The following is a 19,288-nucleotide window of genomic DNA, read 5'->3' as shown; positions in this document are numbered from 1 at the left end:
AATCGTATTTCAATTTAAATGTTGTATATAGCTAATGGCTACCATATTCAGTAGTGCTGTTGCTAGAGGGCTCAGAGGAAGACGTCCTTTCAGAGTGGCTATGAAAGGTTTCTTGCAGGAATGTTTAGGCCAGTTGTTTGAACAGGCAGGCAAGAGTAAGGACAGATCGGAGGACCTGCAGGAGTCCAGCTGCGATACGAGAAAATGTTGGAACTGTGGCAGTTTAGTGTACTATTCACTGAGTTATCAAAGTAACGCATCACACACATTTCAGGGTATACCTTAAACTGCATAGCCGGACAGCATAGGTATAAAGTCTGTGCAAGAAGCATAAACATTCAAAACTCAATAAATATAGTGTAACTGCATTTAACAAGCTTTTAGATTTACTCGGTTCTTCTGTAACATAATTTTAGAAAGATAGCAAACATTGAAACTCACAATGTTCTTTCCCAACATTGCCCAGTATTTGTCAAAATAGTGTGAACCAGTCTCACGTGCTTTGCTAGAAATATTTACTTTACTAATTGGATTGGTAAGGGGCAGAGTATTCTAATCCATTCGTTAAAATAATTAACTCTGGGAAATCTACTGAGTACTATGTTTTTGAGCTTACATGCTTTATGAGCTTGAAAGTAATAAAATAATGCTGCTTTAAATATTTTATATTTTGTTTTTTTATATTTTAATTTAACTTTTGCCATAGTTATGCCAGTTTAATATGTTTTATTTATTCATGAAAGTCATGTAAGTACATATTCCTAATATTAAAGTTTGTAAATATGTAATTTCAATAGAAAGATGAATATGCTTTATTTGCAAACGTGTTTACATATCTATATTTAAATAGAATTTAAATATTTTCTCTGCTAGAAAACACTGTATTATTATTTTGAGAAATCAATTCTCTCAATACCATTTTTATCTTACATTTGCAGAGTATTTTCTTTGTGGTATATCATAGTTTTAGTGCACAACAGAAATAAATGAGTTGCTTGAAATACATTATCAGAGTATATTTAATTAAATACCCAGATTAGGACATTCTTGAATGGGAAGCAGATGATCATGACTTGTTGTTATAACCTAGGTGTCCTGTTTTCATCTGTTAAATATCAGATGAAATTAGAGTGCTCAAGCAGAAAATGGAGATTTTGCCCTTTCCAGGTTTTCACTGAAAACACCAGCATGGAATGTAGAATACTGTTAATTTCTAATAGTCCCTTTATTGTTCTTGGTTCAGGAGGCTTTAGCTATACAGGCAACTCAATTGTTCATTTTTAATTTGACATTTATTAAACACTTAAATGTGCTCAAGAGTGAACCATGTGATGATAAATCAGTTCAGTCGTGTCCCTGGACTGTAGCCCACCAGGCTGCTCTGTCCATGGAATTCTTCAGGCAAGAATACTGGAGTGGGTTGCCATGCCCTCCTCCAGGGGATCTTCCCAACCCAGGGATCAAACCCGCTTCTCTTATGTCTCCTGCAATGGCAGGTGGATTCTTTTCCACTAGCGCCACCTGGGAAGCCACCAAAAAGAATAAACAGTCTAACGTAAACAAGTAGTATATTGCTTCTTTCATTCAACAAATACTACATGAGTTCCTATTATGCAACAGGAATGGTTCCAAGATATTAAGAGTACAATAATAAATAGGACAGAAAAACTCTAGCCTTCATGGAGCTTATATTCTACCAATAGATACATTTTAAGGGTTAATTACAGAATAATATGGAAGTTTGGTGGTAGAAACATATATGCAATGTTAATAATGTATATCCAAACCAAACAGTTGTGGAAATGTAACCAATACCACAGATTTCCTCTTTGTGGGCTCCATAATCACTGTGGATGATGACTGCAGCTATGAAATCAGAAGACAGTTGCTTCTTCGGATGGCAGGAAAGCTATGACAAACCTGCATAGTGTGTTGAAAAGCAGAGACATTACTCTGCCGACAAAGGTCCATAGTCAAGGCTATAGTCTTCCCAGTGGTCATGTACGGTTGTGAGAGCTGAACCATAAAGAAGGCAGAACACCAAGGAATTGATGCCTTTGAGCTGTGGTGCTGGGGAAGACTCCCGAAAGTCCCTTGGACAGCAAGGAGATCAAACCAGTTAATCTTAAGAGAAATCAACCCTGAATATTCACTGGAAGGACTGATGCTGAAGCTGAAGCTCCAGCATTTTGGCCATCTGATGAGCACAGACTCACTGGAAAAGTCCCTGATGCTGGGAAGGCTTGAGGGTAGAAGGAGAAGAGAACGTCAGAGGATGAGATGGCTGGATGGCATCATGGATGCAATGAACATGAACTTGGACAAACTTTGGGACATGGTGAGGGACAGGGAAGCCTGGTGTGCTACAGTCCGTAGGGTCACAAAGAGTCAGACACAACCGGGCAACTGAACAACAACAAGCAGTACCACCTGGTCCATCAGGGGAACAGGAGACTGGTGTAGCATGTCAAGTAGAACAAGAATGGAACACAAATCAGGGGAAGCAGCTCCTATGGCCAGGTGTCTGGTAGCCAGGAACCCGGATCAAGAGGCGAGGATCTGACGCTCAGCATATCTCATTACTTATCTGTGAAGATCAGCTAAGGGTCAGGAAGCCTGGGACCGTTTCATATCCCAGAATGACCAATATTCCACCACCACATGGTTGCTCTCTTCTGCTAATTTTGCAAGTTAAGAATGCTCTAGGTTCTGGAATTTCTAGGAAAAACTTCCGCATCTCTCACTAATAATATTGTAATGTTGTCAGTTTTTTTTTTTTCCCTCCAGTGAATCAATATCCTTTGTTGGAGGGTGTGTGGGAGGGGATATTCTTAACAAGCTCAAAGTCTTTTATTTTGTGTCTCAAAACTGTTAATTAATATTGACCTTAGTTATTTAAAGTATGAAGGGGATTAAATAATTTAACCCAAACTAGAAGTAATGAAAATTTTAATAGGGTCAGTTTTGAAGTAGAATTTAAAACTTTATCAAATTCTTTTTACATTTTCAAATTTAGTATCACTACCACATAGTTATAAATTTGAAATAACCATAGCTGTAGGGGGTTATGATTTTCTCACTGGCTAAAAAAAAAATTCAGGTTTGTACATAGTTATTTGCCAAAAGGACTGTCTTTAAAAAGCAAAGGCTATTTTTTTATTATACTTTTTAAAAAACTTCAAACACTGGGGAAAATTTAACAGACATTTATTTTAATAGGAGATGAAACCAATGATTTGTATTCCATTCTTAAATATTATACTTCCATATTATCTCTGATACAGTAACTCCATAAAATAATCATTGCTCTTTTTCACTTGAGTGTGATTTAAGAAGTTAATTTTCTGGCCTAAGTTCACATGTGATTGTAGCAAATGGCCAAGCCCAGGGATCCCAGAGATGTAATACCCATCTTTGTGTTTTTGTTTAACCATTTATATAATGCACATTTGTAGGACTTTAACCCCCTGTCATTTAGGGACCATCTCTACCCCTTCCTTGAAACTATAGGGATTCCAGTGGGCTCTCTCTTGCCCATTTTAGTAGCTTCTTTTTAGCTTCTTTATTTACCCTCTTTTCATTGTACACAGTGGTGGCCACTGCTGCTGCTTGTACATTCCGTTGTCTCTTCATTCTTTTGCTGACTTATTTTTCTTACCCACCCTTTAATATTAACACAGTGGAGTTCTCTCCTTAGCCCTGACGGCTAATTTCAGTCCCATGGCTTCAAGAATCTAGCCATGACTTTTCTTATGATCTTCAGATTCATATTTCCATTCACCTAGTGAAGTCCTGCCTTGCAGAAACTTAAAACACATATTCCAAAACACGCCTTCCCATTTTCTACGTTCTCTTAACAACTGCATTCAGTAGCTGATCCATAGAGGTCTCTATTACTGAACTGCTTGTTGGTTGTTCCCAGTGTTAAGTATCCTCTATTTTTTTCCTGAGTTGTCTTTGAAACGCATCTGACTTTACACACAGGGCAATACTTCCACTGTTTGACTTGTGTATCCAAGGGGTATAGTTCCAAGAGGTTAGAATATAAAAATAAGTGGATTTAGATAAACTAGGTGGATGTAAAAATCACGTTATAAGAACATTTAGTTAGGTGAAATTATAATCTAAATAAAATAGGAAGAGAAATCATATCATTTTAAGATATTTGGACATATCAGAGGATGCTGCTATTTGGAAATTCTATAATTCACAAACATCTTTTTAACTACCTTTCTCTCCAGCTCAAGAGCTGTAAATAAGAAATTATCTTTGAAGAGTTGATTTGAAAAGAGAGATTTGAAAAAAGGAGAAGCAAATAGGATGGTTGCCATAGTAATCAACTTTACCAAGCTGAAGAATATGTTCCTAATTCTGATGCCACCAAAACCAAAACAGTTTGTGGTTAAAGAAATCATCAAGAGAAGCCTGTGCATGTGGGAAAGCTCGCTTTGCTGATTCTTGTAGCTAGGCCGAATTTGTCAGGAGAGCAAAAAATCTCCTTTCCCATACCCACAAGAAATTGCAGATACTGAAAATAGTTGAGCAGATTTGCTACATAAAAAGCCAAACTTGGTCTTGGAAAAAAGTGAAGAAATTAGATCGTGCTTATTAATCAGATATGGTTCTGTGGATATTTATTAAATAAATCTTGACTGTGCTAAAATCAGAGCAGAGACTACTTCAGCCTGGATTTTTTTTTTTTTTTTTGCTCTTTTATTTTTTAAATGTTTGACCATACCAGATCTTAGTTGCAACATGCAGGATCTTTTTTTTTTTTATTTTTCAGCCTGGCAGTTTTATCATCTGCATACTCTACTAAAATAATTCTTCAAAACTTACCCAGTTTTTTTTTTTCCTAAAACAATATCTAGCTTCTCGTCTAAATAATCAAACATAATTTTTGAAAAATGTCACATTCCACAGAATAAACTTAGAAACTGCCAACCCTGAATCCCTCCATTCAGACCACAGCCTTTCAAGGTTGAAAGCACATAAATAGACTAAAGACAATTTTCCTTAAGGTCTTGGGAAGTGGCCAGATGAATGTTTACAGTCCTTGCATTTGCTGACTTGAGGTTTTGCTGATGTACATTCTTAGCTGCTTCATGCTATGCCTTTGTTCCAAGATTCTTCTTTCTTCTAGCCTAGCTCAGGGATCCATTACCATTTATATATTTCCTTTCCTAGTGATGATTCTCAGTGTGATAACTTTAGCAAACACAAAGTCATTTATGTGGTGTGTGACACTAATTTAATTTACTGCTGTAACTTCCACCGTTCACTTCTCCAATGTGCTGAGTAGCTAAATTCATTTGATAAATACATTTGGAATGTGAGAAATTAAGTTTCTGTGATGCTCAGTTTGGTATTAATTCCAGGAATTTCTCAACTGTAATTTTAAAATAAGTTTTATTGGAATATAGTTGATTTACAGTTTCAGGTGTACAACAAAGTGAATCAGTTATACATATACATATATACATCCTTTTTTATATTCTTTCCACATATGGATCATGACAGAGTATTGAATATAGTTCTCTACGCTATACACTAATTCTTAGTAGTTACCTATGTTATATATAGAACTGTGTCTGTCGATCCCAATCTCCCAATTTATCCCTCTCCCTCCATTCCCCTCTGGTAACCGTAGGAGTGTTGAATACATCTGTGACTATTTCTGTTTTGTGAATAAGTTCACTTGTGCCATTTTTTAGATCCCACATATGAGTGATAGCACTTATCTGACTTAACTTCACTCAGTATGACTGTAATTTGACACAGCGACTACATTAGTTATTCTGGCATCAAGAAACAGCAGAGGAGACTCTGGCAAGGCCCCCCCAATGACTGAGGTATTGCTCAGCACAATCACCACCCCGTTCCATTAACACAGTCCTCCCCAGGACTCATTTATTCCCAAACAGGTGAACAAAAAGCAAAACAGGAAACTGTCTGAGTAAATTTCAGGTGTTTGTTAATAGAAACACTGAAGAATATAGAACACTACCTTTTGGCGTTGTATTCCAAAACCACAATATGAATATGTATTTCTTAGGTTAAGGTTTAGATAGGAATAGTTTTAATGGCCGTGATGTTAATTCACATTTTCTTTCATATGAGTTTCTGTAAGTAGACCAACAGCTAACCAATGTAAAAATTCTGTAGAAAAATGTGACTAAAGAAAGTTTATACCAGCAGAAGTCATACAGCTTTTTGGGTGGAGGTACCTTGGAAGGTTACAGCAGTGATAGGAAGGGAGTGGAGAGGGCTTGGATAACTTTGATAGAAATTCTGTATGCTGAAACATGCACTTAGAATTATGACTGTTTGTTCCAATGAGGATAAAGAACTACAGAGATTGATGGTGAAAGCAAAAGTATAGTTTATGTTATACAATATTTGTATTTTCAATATGAAAATGGCACTCCACCAGAGTGTCCTCATCAGACAGTTTCCAAAAGGCAGTCTAGTGAGCGTTCACAAATGGTATGAAAATTATCATCAACTTTATGCAATTTTATTGAGGACAGTACACTATCTACATTGTTAGCCACTTACAGAACAAATAGGTGCAACCAAAGGAAAATAACTTCAATTCAACCTCCATTTAATCTAGAACTTTCATGGACTATGAGAGTTTTTTAATTTGTACCCCAAGAGGTGAGATTGCAAGTAGTGACCTCTTCAGTGGTATTTTTTCCTCAGTGAGAAAGATACAGAAATCTTACCCATCCCGTGCCAATATGCTAACAAAACTAAAAGGACATGAGTAAGGATATACTGGAGGTTTCATTTTTGGTTTTTTTTTTTTTTTTTTTTTTTTTTTTCTTTTTTAATTTTTATTAGTGGAGGCTAATTACTTTACATCATTACAGTAGTTTTTGTTATACATTGATATGAATTAGCCATGGATTTTTGGTTTATTTTTAAAGTGACACTATTTGTATCTCCTGCAGGAAAATAACAGTCCTGCACTAATCATAGCAGGACAGGTACATACTGTTGCATTTGTAATTACACTAATAAATTTCTGTGCATTCATTAAACTTGCCCTCCCAATCCCCCAGCACACACATGGGCACACACGCATGCTTCTTTGGGATCCATGGTGTACCTTCCCATGCAGCTAACAAACAGCTAAGTTGCAAGCACTGGCCATGAAAGCATCCACATAAGCTGTTCAGCTAATGAGGGGACTGACCCTTTGACACTGGTATCGCCAGTGTCAGATCCTAACCACCTAAGTGCACAGCCTAGAGTCCCCCTTGACATCTGAGATTCTCACCATTGTCTCCCAATGAGGCGGCCTCCTGTTTTGTTCTTAAAGATGATATGATGGTGCTGACTTCCATAACTTTTGTCATGGAAGATAAATTATTACTTTATAATAATTTTATACAAAATTGTTACTGTATAATAATCTTATACAAAATTTACTGGTACATTAAGACACTGAAATAGTTTTAAGTGAACTGGAAACAAAAAGCATCCTCTTCTCATATTTTTCAATCACCTTTTAGGTCCTGTGGATGTCAATATTCTAGCTAAATGTAATCCCTGCTTATCAAATCCATGTAAAAATGATGGCACCTGTAACAGTGATCCAGTTGACTTTTATCGCTGCACCTGTCCATATGGTTTCAAGGTGAGTAGAAGCTGTCATGGGAGCCAAGATCTGAAAAAGTAGTTCTCCCTGATGGGTATTTATTATTCGGTTGTGCTTTCTTTATGTGCTGAGAACTATTTTCTTTGCACGCAACTTAACTTGACCATTTCTTCCCCAGGGGCAGGACTGTGATGTTCCAATTCATGCATGCATCAGCAACCCATGTAAACATGGAGGAACTTGCCACTTAAAAGAAGGAGAAAAGGATGGATTCTGGTAGGCCATTAGTCTGTGATCTTCTGTATCTGAAGGATCAAAACAAGAATAAGAAAACATGATTTTTTTATTTTTAAATCCAAGGGCTTTATTTTAAAAAGAATAACAGAAATTCAATTCAAAAGGAAGATATGTATTAGTCCCTCTCATAGATATTAGAGATATTTCAGTATTAAAAACAGGGTCATGGTGGAGACTTCTGACAAAACGTGGTCCACTGGAGAAGGGAATGGCAAACCACTTCAGTATTCTTGCCTTGAGAAACCTATGAACAGTGTGAAAAGACAAAAAGATAGGACTTTGAAAGATGAACTCCCCAGGTCGGTAGGTGCCGAATATGCTATTGGACAAGAGTGGAGAAATAACTCCAGAAAGAATGAACAGACGGAGCAAAAGCAAAAACAATGCCCAGTGGCAGATGTGACTGGTGATGGAAGTAAAGTCTGATGCTAGGAACCTGGAATGTTAGGTCCATGAATCAAGATAAATTGGAAGTGGTCAAACAGGAGATGGCAAGAGTGAACATTGACATTTGAGGAATCAGTGAACTAAAATGGAGTGGAATGGCTGAATTTAACTCAGATTACCATTATATCTACTACTGTGGGCAAGAATCCATTAGAATAAATGGAGTAGCCCTTATAGTCAGCAAAAGAGCCCAAAATGAAGTACCTGGATGCAATCTGAAAAATGACAGAATGATCTCTGTTCATTTCCAAGGCAAGCCATTCAACATCACAGTAATCCAAGTCTATGCCCCAACCAGTATTGCTGAAGAAGCTGAAGTTGAATGGTTGTATGAAGACCTACAAGACCTTCTTGAACAAACACCAAAAAAAAGATGTTCTTTTCATTATAGGGGACTGGAATGCAAAAGTAGGAAGTCAAGAGATACCTGGAGTAGAAGGCAAATTTGGCCTTGGAGTACAACATAAAGCAGGGCAACAGCTAACAGATTTTGCCAAGAGAATGCACTGGTCGTAGCAAACACCCTCTTCCAACAACATAAGAGAAGACTCTATGCATGGACATCACCAGATGGTCAGCACCGAAATCAGATTGATTATATTCTTTGCAGCCAACAATGGAGAAGCTCTATTCAGTCAGCAAAAACAAGACCGGGTGCTGGCTATGGCTCAGATCATGAACTCCTTTTTGCCAAATTCAGACTTAAATTGAAGAAAGTAGAGAAAACCACTAGACCATTCAGGTATGACCTAAATCAAATCCCTTACGATTATATAGTGGAAGTGACAAATAGATTCAAGGGATTAGATCTGATAAACAGAGTGCCTGAAGAACTATGGGTGGAGGTTTGTGGCATTGTGTAGGAGGCAGTGATCAAGATCATCCCCAAGGAAAAGAAAGGCAAAATGGTTGTCTGAGGAGGTCTTACAAATAGCTGATAAAAGAAAAATGAAAGACAAAGGAGAAAAGGAAAGATAGAGCATTTGAATGCAAAGTTCCAAAGAATAGCAAGGAGTGATAATGAAAGCCTTCCTCAGTGATCAATGCAAAGAGATAGAGGAAAACAATAGACTAGGAAAGACTAGAGATCTCTTCAAGAAGATTAGAGATACCAAGGGAACATTCCATGCAAAGATGGGCACAACAAAGGACAGAAATGGTATGGATCTGACAGAAGCAGAAGATATTAAGAGGTGGCAAGAATACACAGAAGAACTGTACAAAAAAGATCTTCATGACCCAGATAACCATGATAGTGTGATCATATACCTAGAGCCAAACATCCTGGAATGTGAAGTCAAGTGGGCCCTAGGAAGCATCATTAAGAACAAAGCTACTGGAGATGATGGAATGCCAGTTGAGCTATTTCAAATCCTAAAAGATTATGCTGTGAAAGTGCTGCACTCAAATATACCAGCAAATTTGGAAAACTCAGCAGTGGCCACAGGTCTGGGAAAGGCCAGTTTTCATTCCAATCCCAAAGAAGCAGTGTCAAAGAAGGTTCAAACTACTGCACAATTGCACTCACCTCACATGCTAGCAAAATAATGTTCAAAATTCTCCAAGGCAGTTTTCAACAGTATGTGAACCGAGAACTCCCAGATGTTCAAGCTGAATTTAGAAAAGGCAGAGGAACCAGAGATCAAATTGCCAACATCCATTGGATCATTGAAAAAACAAGAGAGTTCCAGAAAAACATCTATTTATTCTTTATTGACTATGCCAAAGCCATTGACTGTGTGGACCACAACAAATTGGAAAATTCTTCAAGAGATGGGAATACCAGACCTTGTTACCTGCCTCCTGAGAAATCTGTATGCAGGTCAAGAAGCAACAGTTAGAACCGAACATGGAACAACAAACTGGTTCAAAATCAGGAAAGGACTACATCAAGGCTGTATATTGTCATCCTGCTTATCTAATTTATATGCAGAGTACATCATGCAAAGTGTCGGGCTGAATGCAGCACAATCTGGAGTCAAGATTGCCAGTAGAAATATCAATAACCTTTGTGTAAAGATACACAAATGACAGAAAGTGAAGAAGAATTAAAGAGCCTCTTGATGAAAGTGAAAGAGGTGAGTGAAAAAGTTAGCTTAAAACTCAACATCCAGAAAACTAAGGTCATGGCATCCAGTCCCATCATTGCATGGCAAATAGATGGGGAAACAATGGAAACAGAGAGAGACTTTATTTTTTGGAGCTCCAAAATCACTGCAGATTGTGACTGCAGCCATGAAATTAAAAGACGCTTGCTCCTTGGAAGAAAAGCTATGAGCAACCTAGACAGCATATTAAAAAGCAGAGACATTACTTTGTCAACAAAGGTCCATCTAGTCAAGGCTATGGTTTTTCCAGTGGTCATGTATGGATGTGAGAGTTGGACGATAAAGAAAGCTGAGCACCAAGTAATTGTTTCTTTTGAATTGTGGTGTTGGAGAAGACTCTTGAGAGTCCCTTGGACTGCAAGGAGATCCAACTAGTCCATCCTATAGGAATCAGTCCTGAACATTCATTGGAAGAACTAATGCTGAAGCTGAAACTCCAGTGCTTTGACCACCTGATGCAAAGAACAAACTCTTTGAAAAAGACCCTGATGCTGGGCAAGGTTGAAGGGAGGAGGAAAAGAGGACAACAGAGGATGAGATGGTTGGATGGTATCACCAACTCAATGGACATGAGTTTAAGAAAGCTCCGGAAGTTGGTGATGGACAGGGAAGCCTGACGTGCTGCAGTCCATGGGGTTGCCAAGAGTCAGACACATCTGAGAGAATGAACTGAACTGAAAAACAGAGACATTGCAGTATCCTCAGATAGTGCGTGCTAAGTCACTTCAGTCATGTATGACTCTATGTGACCCTATGGGTAGTAGCCTGAAAGGCTTCTCTCGATGGAATTCTCCAGGGCAGAATGCTAGGGTGCGTAGTCATTCCCTTCTCCAGAGGATCTTCCCTACATAGGGATCAAAGCCACATCTCTTGCATTGACATGTGGGTTCTTCACCCACATGGGAAATCCCATTCTCAGATTAGGATGCTACAAAACCAAGCAATTTAAAAACACATGTGTGCCTTATATTAAGTCAAATTAGGTCAAGACAAAGTAGCAGCTCTATTGTGCTAATTTTCAGCCATGCAGTCCCCTACTGCAAAGCATATATTCATCTGTTGTATATTGTGTGTTCCTTTAAAACAGACAGTGTGTAATGATAAGATGTAGATCCCACTGAAACAGAAAATTAATGATTCATTTCCAAGCCGCAATATGAGTAGACAGACATGCTGTGAACATTTTTGATCTGGAGTTGTTTAATCTTACAGTACAATTACTTCAGATCTACTTCATGAATCATGAAACAGAGTTCTTATAATGACACTAATGATTTCACATAAGAATGCTAATCTACTACTAAAGCTTGTTAGAAATATCACTTTTTATAATACATATGTTGGCTTCCCTAGCTCAGCTGGTAAAGAATCTGCCTGCAATACAGGAGACTTGGGTTTGATCCCTGGTTTGGGAAGATCCCCTGGAGAAGGGAATGACTACCCACTCCAGTATTCTGGCTTGGAGAATTCCATGGACTCTATAGTCCATGGGGTCGCAAAGAGCCGTATAGGGACTGAGAAACTTTCACTTAATAATACATATGCTTCATTTCTACATTCTGTTATGAAGTTGTCTCTTTCTCATCAAAACTTTACCCATAGATTATTCTGATACCTAGCAAGATTAAAGGTACAGTGTTTTATGCCAGTGGGGGAAAAATTGTATTTGTCAAGGTTTAAAGAGAATATTCACATTTTGTAATAACAAAGAAGACAAAGTTTTATTTTCAGGTTTCTTTTTTTGCTTTGAGACATAAAGAACATTAGATGTAGGGTAGAAAGTTGTAATTTTTAAAAAGTCAGAATCATTCCTCCTTATTTATGAGCAAAGAAGCATGAGTTATTTTATTAGAGTACAACTCAAGATTAAGTTATCTAAGGCTGTAAACTTTGCTCATGTTTTAGACCTGCGAATGTATTGGATTTATTGACTTATAGGACAAGGGGGCCATTTGCCATCTTGTAGCCAGCATAAATTTTCTTTCTAAAATTGTTTCTGATTTGGGGAATAGTCCTTTAAATTGATGCTTATACCATGTCCTTTAAAAGCATTTTAAAAATCAATTTCCTGTCGTTAAAAGCTCTGTAACTGATGAGTATATTTAGTTTTTTCAATATTTAGACCATATGGTTTGAAAATGCAGGAAGATTTCTTTTATGTTTTCTTCCCCTGGTGTTCAGGTGTATTTGCGCTGATGGATTTGAAGGAGAAAATTGTGAAATCAATGTTGATGACTGTGAAGATAATGACTGTGAAAATAACTCTACATGTGTGGATGGAATTAATAACTACACATGCCTTTGCCCACCTGAGTACACAGGTAGGAAAAGGGAGATTGCTATGCCATCAGTCTGCGTTTGAAAGCACCACCGGAGCTATGCTCTGTGTGTGTAGTAAACCATCGTATTATTCAATAACTGATTTCGTGTTTTGGAAATTAGGTGTATTGTAATAACAGAGTTAAAGATGGTTTCAGCCAACCAAATAAAAGTCCTGGCAAGCTCAGTTATAACACAGGCATCTTCATAAAGTAATGCTTTCCAGCACAAAGAAAATTATCATACTGAAGCTTTCAGTCCCACAACTGAGTGACATTTTCATGCAAAGCACTTTTCCTGTGCAGGCCAACCCACCAATATGTATTTGAAAAGGGAGCCTTTCTTTACCTGGACAAAACAGAATTAAGCATTTGAAATTCTTCATGCCCATATTTGTTTCTTCATTAGAGAGTGTTTGCCTTTAGAACTCTCATCCTTCAAACTAAGTCACCATCAAGAATATATACATTGATCACTTTGGATAATCTTATCAGACCGTTATCTCCCCTTCCCCCTTTTTTTCTATCTTGATACAAAATGTCAGGAATAAGGGTGATAAATCTCATAAGACTATCGAAACTGATAAACTTCTGCCCTGGATAAACCAATTTGCTGTAAAGTCAACATCAAGTTTATGACTTACTTATTCTGTCAGAATGTCTGTTTTGATTGATTTTTGTGGCTCTGAGTAAGAAACTTCATAGTTTCAATCTTGTTTCATTTAGTTTTAAAGTTGATAGAGAAAAGGAAAATATTTCATGTTTTATTTGTAAGAAATAAATGGAGTAGTAGATTCTGTCACTCTATTCAGAGTTACCATTTTCATTTGGCTGGGTATTTTTCATTAATTGTATTTATTTACATATATATATAATTAAGAATATCAGAGGGTAAAATAGTTCCTTGGATGACTGAGGTTAACATCTCTAAACATGAAAAATGGAAGCACAGCTGTATGATTAATTTTCCCAGGGATTCTTTAGAAAAGCATTGAAATTTAAGCTTTTATGGCATACTCAAGCTTTGCAATTTAAGAGGTACTTTTCTTGATGGGAAAAAATGCTAAATAGAATAATGAGTTTTTGTTTTGACATCCTGGGTCTGTCTGAGAAATTCTGCAGCTGCCTTTTCCATGGTATGATTTATTTTTCACAACAGTGAAGTACCTGATGCCATAATGACGTAATAATACTGTTTCCAGTAGAAATTTGAACATGTTGTATCACCAATTGCTCTACTACATATAAGCAGCCCATGAACTCCTTAGTGGCCAGAATTTGAATTCTTTGTTATGTTACATTAATTAAAGATACTGAGTCGGTCTAACATACACCCATTCTAACGTGGCTAGAAAGAGTTTAGGTGTTACAAAGCCTTGACATTCATATCAGTATTAGCTATGTCACACCTCAGGTACTTGCCATTCATATGAGTGCACAAATTCTGAAGCCTTTGGAGTTATTCTGAGATTGTGAGTTTTATTGAATTGGGGAATCCAGCCTTGTATAGGCAGCCCAGTGCTTGCACTAAAATCTGGAGCTAGTACCTTCTTAGAATACTTATTTTATCCCATCATTGTTCTGATCATTATAGGAAAAGCTTAATTCCCTTAATGTCAGAGCCCTCCTTAAACTATCCTACTCTGATGAGGACAAATTGGACCTGAGAATTTCAAGAACGGTTTGGTTAGCCAATGTGTTCCTGAGCACAGACGCCAGGAATTTTTCTATATTCCCTTACCGATGAAAACCTAGGCCTGACAACACTACTGCATTCAGTTTCCCACATGCCTTTTTCATGGTGATTTACATAAAGTAGCAGTTTCTTCTGAATTGGTTCCCATGGGTCCATCTTTGGCTTTAGATTTGCTATGTCATTCTGTATCCACTTCTTTGAGTCTTTGTTTTTACCTTCTCTTCCTTCCTTTTCCCAGGCTCCCTTCCTATACCTGATCTTCTTGAATGTTTTCTCCACCTTAAAGTGATCCAGTTCAGTGCAGCTTCCTCTGAGAACTTATTACAAAGCTTCATTTCCCTGCTGTCAGATCTCTTTCTTTGAGACATATGCAAAAAAAAAACTCCAAAGCTTAGCACAAACACTTTTGAACCAAAATGTGACATCTCAAAAAGCTATGATGTGGGAACCTGCCAAATAGTCAAGAGCTATTTGGTGCTTAATAAGAATTGAGACTCTTCTGTTTTTTTTGTTTGTTTGTTTCTTTTCTTGTTCTGGTCTTATCTACTACTAATATCAATTTGCCTTAATACAGGCTAAGAATAAATAAAAATATTGCATTCAATAGAAAGTTCATAGCATACAAAACATGAATCTATGATCACTGTAACTGTGGGTTAGATTTTGTGGGAAGTGAAGAGTTTTGCAAATTGGCATTGGAGCAGATACCTAAACCAGGCAATGTTTGTATCTCATCTACTAGCTGTAGCATTTTTGTCTGTATGTGAAATGAGCTCATTTACAAAATATCAAGCAACCATCTGCAGATTTTGAAATCAGTGGCACATAAGTGGCCTTTAATTATAGGAAGGTATAAATTGGACTCCAGAGCTTTATCCAAGTCTGCTTCATCCAAGTCTGCAGTTAAGGAGGCATTTCCTTATATTGTGACTGCACTGTTTGAGATTTAAGTTTGGAATCTGATTAATGAGCCTGAGATCTTGGAACAGAAACCCTACTGTGCTCAGGGAATATAATAATGTTGTCATTGTTTAAAAATCATTCAAGTTGCAAGTTGCTTTACTGCTTGGAGACTTTTTTACTCTATCTCTCTGAGGCATTCAATGAGAAAATGAACTCTTTAGTAAGAGCAAATAAGACTTCATAGGGAAAGCTCGTAAATTACTATGGTGAAAATATTTACATTTAGCACACACATCAAGAATCAAAATGGATATGATTTGTTAACAGAGAAAATTCAGAGATCTGAAAGCAGTCTCAGAACGAGGTCATGATGTGATGAGCAGGCTATAAAACACGGCTACCCATTTACAAATTAAATGAACCACTATTGTGAAATTTATTAAATATATCTAAGCCCATGTAACCAAAATACCACAGTACATAGTTATTGATTTATTAGAGGACAAAACTCTGTCCTACTTCAGAGATTGATAACATAAATTTTAAGAGTCAACATTGTCTGTTATGTAACCCTTACTGTCCCTTCCCCACCCAAGTCCTCCAAACCATTCTTTTCTACTTAATTTGATCCATCGTCTGTCCTATGTATAGCATATGACTGTTGATTGCTAGGATTCTTAAGACAAGATTAATCTTTGAAAAGTTTTAATTCACTGTGACTCTAAATTAAAATGACTGTGTTAAGGATTAAGTAAGACTCTGAAATGGCTAAACAAATAATTTAAAAATCCACTCCAGGATTTCAATATTAGCTTGAGAGTTGTGTTTTTTCTTGTGGTTTATCATTTTCTAAAAGCTCTTATTATATCCTTTCTAAAAACAAGGCATTTCTTGAAACTGAATCATCAAAGAATTCCTCAAATTACACTAGCTCAAAAGTTATAAAAATGAACATTGTAAACATGGCACCCTTGAGATGTTGAAAAACTTAACACCTTTTCTTAAATAATCTCTCATATGAATTCAGGTGTTGCATTGAAAAATGTGGTTTTGCATGTTTCCTAAGAGGCAAAACCCTGTGTCTGCTCTGAGACTGTTAATTAACCCTCTTCTCATAGGACCATATACAAAGTTGAAACAAAATTGATCACTTTTTAACCATGGATATTGCTTGATGGGAATGGCATACGTTCAGTAAAGGAAAGTTTCCATACAAGTTGGGCATGTAAAGACTTAGAATGTATTTTGCAGAAAAAATTCAGAACATTTTAATTTTTCCATTATCTCTTTGTTTTCCAAATCTCCAATGCCCACACACAAACCATTATGTGCACATCTTACAAGTAAAGCTGCCTGTTGTTAAGTCGCCTGGTTTAGCTGAGATCTCTCGCTCCCTGTGATGGCGTCTGCCTTTTGCCTCATTTTCTCCTTGTTTGTGCGTTTGGCCCGGCTCTAGGTAAGAAATGTAAGCCTTGCTTCCGTTTGCTGTCCCACCCTGGGCTTCTCTGTTGTTAATGCTGTGCCTTGGCCTCCTGTGCCCTGCTGTGTACCGCAATGTAAAACGTCTTTTGTCTCTTCTGTCTTTGTTGCTGCCAGCTGCTAATCTGAATGAGGTGGAAAAAGGTTAGTTGCCTTTTAAGTCTATTATGATTTTATTTTAGTTTCCCTCTTTCTTTTAAAGCTACATAGATTTCATGGTGTGTACATGGTAAAAGGAATGTTGACTAAAATGAAATCTGATATGAATATGTCAAATCAGTCATACAGATCCTTGATATGTGGATAGCTATACCAAACACTTACCAAAGGGTGTCTGAAATGCACTTTGCCAATTTCTGGGAGGCCGCAAAAGAAACTCTCTGAGTGGGCAGAAGTGGCAAAAAAGAAAGACTAATGCTTTCTAGTTTCTTCTTGTCTGTATGCTTTTCCTTTTTTAAAGACATTCCAAATGTATTATTTTTATCATGAAAAATGTAAGTTAATTAGTGCAGCAGGTAGACTGTAGGTAGAAAAAATGTTAGTGAGAATTTTCCCATAATTTTAAATTAATATCTTCAGTATTTTGAAACATGAAAAATATTAAAAGCTGTATACCTTTATTAAAACATTTTATAAGATAAAAATTACAAAGCCCAAGAAGTTGTTTTTTTTTTTAAATGATGTCAAACTCATAGAATGTCACTTGTACTAGGCAGTATTTTTAAAGCATAAAAAGATCATATTCAATCCTTGGCATTTATAGTCTGTATGATTTTCCAAATATATCAGGGTCTGGGAAGGGAAGTCCTGCAGTGACAAGGTTGATCAACATGTCCTGGGAGTCATCATGTAATCTTTTTTGAATTTTTATCTTAGAAATTAAGAATTATACCTAATAATATTGTATTTTTACTCATTCAGCTTACAAAAGTTTCAAGTGCTAAGTTCAGGCACATTATCCTAAAAGGCTGTGCTTGTCTTGACAGCTCCAGTTGTATATATGACATTAGCAGTATGATTCAAAGGCTAACATGGACTATATTTTATAGTAGATCTGTCTCCTCTTCATTTTTTTTCTACTACATAGTTCAGATGATTTATCAGTTGTTCACTTATTCTTAGTATGTGCAGAGTTAAGTTAAAAAGCATGAAAAAAAAAGTTATGTCTTATTTGAGAATGTAAAAAATATAGTCTATACATTCTCTGTGGATTAATGCATCCAATACCATCCTTGGTCAAATGTTGTTTTTTTTACAAGTACTAAAGCAGTTGGTGGATTGGGACAGAGACTTCTAAGGCCTGATTCTATCTCAGGAAACACAGTGGCCATTATTCTGTCACAAGAATATGTCCTCAAATATATATATATTATATATATATATATATATTTAAATATGTCCTTAAATACACACACACACACACACTCTCAGGAGCAAGCTTGGCAGTATGATAGTGCTTTAAATCACCTCGTGGTTTCATGTACTGACTAAATTTCATGCTTATGTTTATAAAAGATGTCTCCTATTTCCAAGAACCTGCTGCTGACGAAATTGCTTTTAAAAGCAGTCAAATCATTTTCTATTATTTGAATCCCAAACATAACTAGGAATGAAGTTTCAACTTCTTTATAGCACTCAGAGTGACTTTTGTAAGTAAAAAGAAACTCTGCAATTAGCTGACATATAGTTAAGTTGAATGCTGTTGTTATTGTTATTCAGTTGCTAAGTCGTGTCCAATTCTTTGTTACCTCATCGACTGTAGGCCACCAGGCTCCTCTGTCCATGAGATTGTCCAGGCAAGAATACTGGAGTGGGTTGCCATTTCCTTCTCCAGGGGATCTTCCCAACCCAGAGTCCAAACCCATGTATTCTGCTTGGCAGGGGGATTCTTCACCACTGAGCTACCTGGGAAGCCCCAAAGAACTCTGTAAATATGAGCAATAAAGATTTGAGCAATAAGTTCTATAAAACAGGACTTTCCTGGTGGCTCAGACGGTAAAGACTCCGCCTGCCAGAACAGGATACCTGGGTTCAGTCCCTGGGCTGGGAAGATCCTGTGGAGCAGGAAGTGGGAACCCACTCCGGTATTCTTGCCTGGAGAATCCCATGGATAGAGAAGCCTGGCAGACTACAGTCCGTGGGTCACGGAGTCAGACTCGACTGACCGACTTTCACTTGTTCACTTGCTTTGTGTAAAACAGCAACAAAGCACTTACCCGAAGATGTGTGTGTGCTCAGCCACATCAGTTGTGTCTGACTCTTGGCGATCCCGTGGACTGTAGCTAACCAGGCTCCTCTGTCCATGGGGATTCTCCAGGCAAGAATACTGGAGTAGGTTACTATGCCCTCCTCCAGGGGATCTTCCTGACCCAGGGATTGGACCCGCATCTCTTATGTCTCCTGCGTTGGCAGGCAGGTTCTTTACCACTAGCGC

At 37.2% G+C, this 19,288-nt stretch overlaps 1 protein-coding gene across 3 annotated transcripts in view; it reads left to right on the top strand.

The window, feature by feature from the left end:
• Nucleotides 1-19,288, top strand: part of SLIT2 (slit guidance ligand 2) — a 384,683-nt gene that overhangs the window by 321,122 nt on the left and 44,273 nt on the right. For all 3 annotated transcript variants that reach the window (XM_070452103.1, XM_070452104.1, XM_070452102.1), the window contains 3 exons: nucleotides 7,521-7,645; nucleotides 7,785-7,882; nucleotides 12,640-12,779. In XM_070452103.1, the coding sequence (XP_070308204.1) occupies nucleotides 7,521-7,645; nucleotides 7,785-7,882; nucleotides 12,640-12,779 (363 nt within the window). The remainder of the gene's footprint in view (nucleotides 1-7,520; nucleotides 7,646-7,784; nucleotides 7,883-12,639; nucleotides 12,780-19,288) is intronic.

Source organism: Odocoileus virginianus, chromosome 21 (assembly GCF_023699985.2).
Source record: "Odocoileus virginianus isolate 20LAN1187 ecotype Illinois chromosome 21, Ovbor_1.2, whole genome shotgun sequence".
NCBI classification, from domain to species: domain Eukaryota; kingdom Metazoa; phylum Chordata; class Mammalia; order Artiodactyla; family Cervidae; genus Odocoileus; species Odocoileus virginianus.
This window is presented reverse-complemented; position numbering and strand designations above follow the sequence as displayed.